Source organism: Egretta garzetta, unplaced genomic scaffold, assembly GCF_000687185.1.
Source record: "Egretta garzetta isolate BGI_Z169 unplaced genomic scaffold, ASM68718v1 scaffold385, whole genome shotgun sequence".
NCBI lineage: Eukaryota > Metazoa > Chordata > Aves > Pelecaniformes > Ardeidae > Egretta > Egretta garzetta.
Genome location: NW_009259793.1, coordinates 9,043 through 10,558, shown reverse-complemented (window position 1 = coordinate 10,558; position 1,516 = coordinate 9,043). Strand labels below are relative to the sequence as shown.

Here is a 1,516-nt window from a genome sequence, read left to right as displayed (position 1 = left end):
GCGCCCGCCCCCGGCCGGAGGCTGCCGCCCCTCCCGGCCGCGTGTCCCTGCGGGAGCTGCTGCTCCTCCCGGCGGCTTGGGGGACGTTGGGGTGGCATAACCACCCCCCTTGCCCCGGCAGAGACCCCACTGCCAGACGGGGGGGCTGTGCTGGGCTCTGCCCCCCCGCCCCCCAGCTTTGTGGCCTCTGAGCTTTGACCTTGGCAGAGGTCAACATGGAGCTAGGTCCCAGGTGATGGCAAGGCGCCGCGAGCTGAAGGAAGGGCCGCGCTGGGGGGGTTCCCATTGCTCTGGACGCGTCTTTTCCACTTCGCAAGTGCGTTTCCCTGTTTCCTCCTTGGCGGCAGAGCCTGTCCCTCCCGTCTCGTTCCGCAGGGCTTCGCTCCCATGCATGGGAAATAGCCCTCTGCTCCGGCGCGGCAGGGCCATCCCCTTATCTGATGGTGCGCTGGGATGAGCAAGTCTCTCTGGTTTGCACCGAGTGGATTTTCTCGCTTTGCCTGGATTGTTTTGGCCCGTAGAAAGTTGCTCGAGGGTGATGGAAACGGACATGTCCCTTTGATCTTTAATCTCGAGAGGGAGCATGTGGAGATTACGTGTCCTGGCACGCGGTCCAGAGCGGCACGCCGGGAGCTGTAGTCCCCGTGTCCTGCCGGGAAGGCTGCCTGCCGGTCGCTGCTGCTGAGCCTGTTTCTTTGCCGCTCAGACCGCTGGTCTCAGGAGGACATGCTGACTCTGCTGGAGTGCATGAAGAATAACCTGCCCTCCAACGACGGGAGCAAGTTCAAAACCACCGAGTCCCACCTGGACTGGGAGAAAGTGGCTTTCAAGGACTTCTCGGGGGAGATGTGCAAGATGAAGTGGATGGAGATTTCTAACGAGGTAACCAGCAGCTGCATGGGGCGTGGAGGGGTCTCTGCGAGTGGGGCCGAGTGTCGTGGTGACCTCCCAGGGCTGTTCGAATCGCTCAAGTTCAGCGCCTCGAGTCCTCGGCCCTGAGTGCCGACACCATCCCGGCTGCCCTTGGCGTCGCGAACCCTTCGGAGGTGCTGGGACGGGTCGCTTGCGTGGTGGCGTTACGAAACCCTGTGGGTTTATGCCATGCCGAGCGTGGCTTGGGGCCAAGCGGGGATCTGCCCTGTCCTCTGCGTGCAGCCTGTTCACATCTGTGGCCCTTCGTTACCCCACAGGTGAGGAAGTTTCGGACCCTCACGGAGCTCATTATGGACGCCGAAGAGCATGTGAAGAATCCTTACAAGGGCAAAAAGCTCAAGGTATCGGGCAGGAATTGGGGTCGGTCCCTGAAGGGGTACCTCCCACTTCCCTGGGACAGGGGCTTGTCACCCATGTGGCACCCCAGACCCGTGTGGCTCCGCTGCCAGAGCCCCTGCAGGCACCTCACTGCCCGTAATCCCCACGGCTGGCTGCCCAAGGCTCCGGAGGCCGCGGGCTCTGGGCCCAGGCCAAGTCCAGGGTACATTTAATATGGCCGGCTGTATTGCTGGCAGCCTGCATC

General features: G+C 62.9%; 1 protein-coding gene across 5 annotated transcripts in view; it reads left to right on the top strand.

Annotated features, from left to right (window-relative positions):
• The first annotated feature begins 710 nt into the window (after positions 1–710).
• Positions 711–1,516, top strand: part of UBTF (upstream binding transcription factor) — a 9,822-nt gene continuing 9,016 nt past the window's right edge. For all 5 annotated transcript variants that reach the window (XM_035895162.1, XM_035895164.1, XM_035895161.1 and 2 more), the window contains exons 1-2: positions 711–882; positions 1,191–1,274. In XM_035895162.1, the coding sequence (XP_035751055.1) occupies positions 727–882; positions 1,191–1,274 (240 nt within the window). In that variant the 5' untranslated portion in view covers positions 711–726. The remainder of the gene's footprint in view (positions 883–1,190; positions 1,275–1,516) is intronic.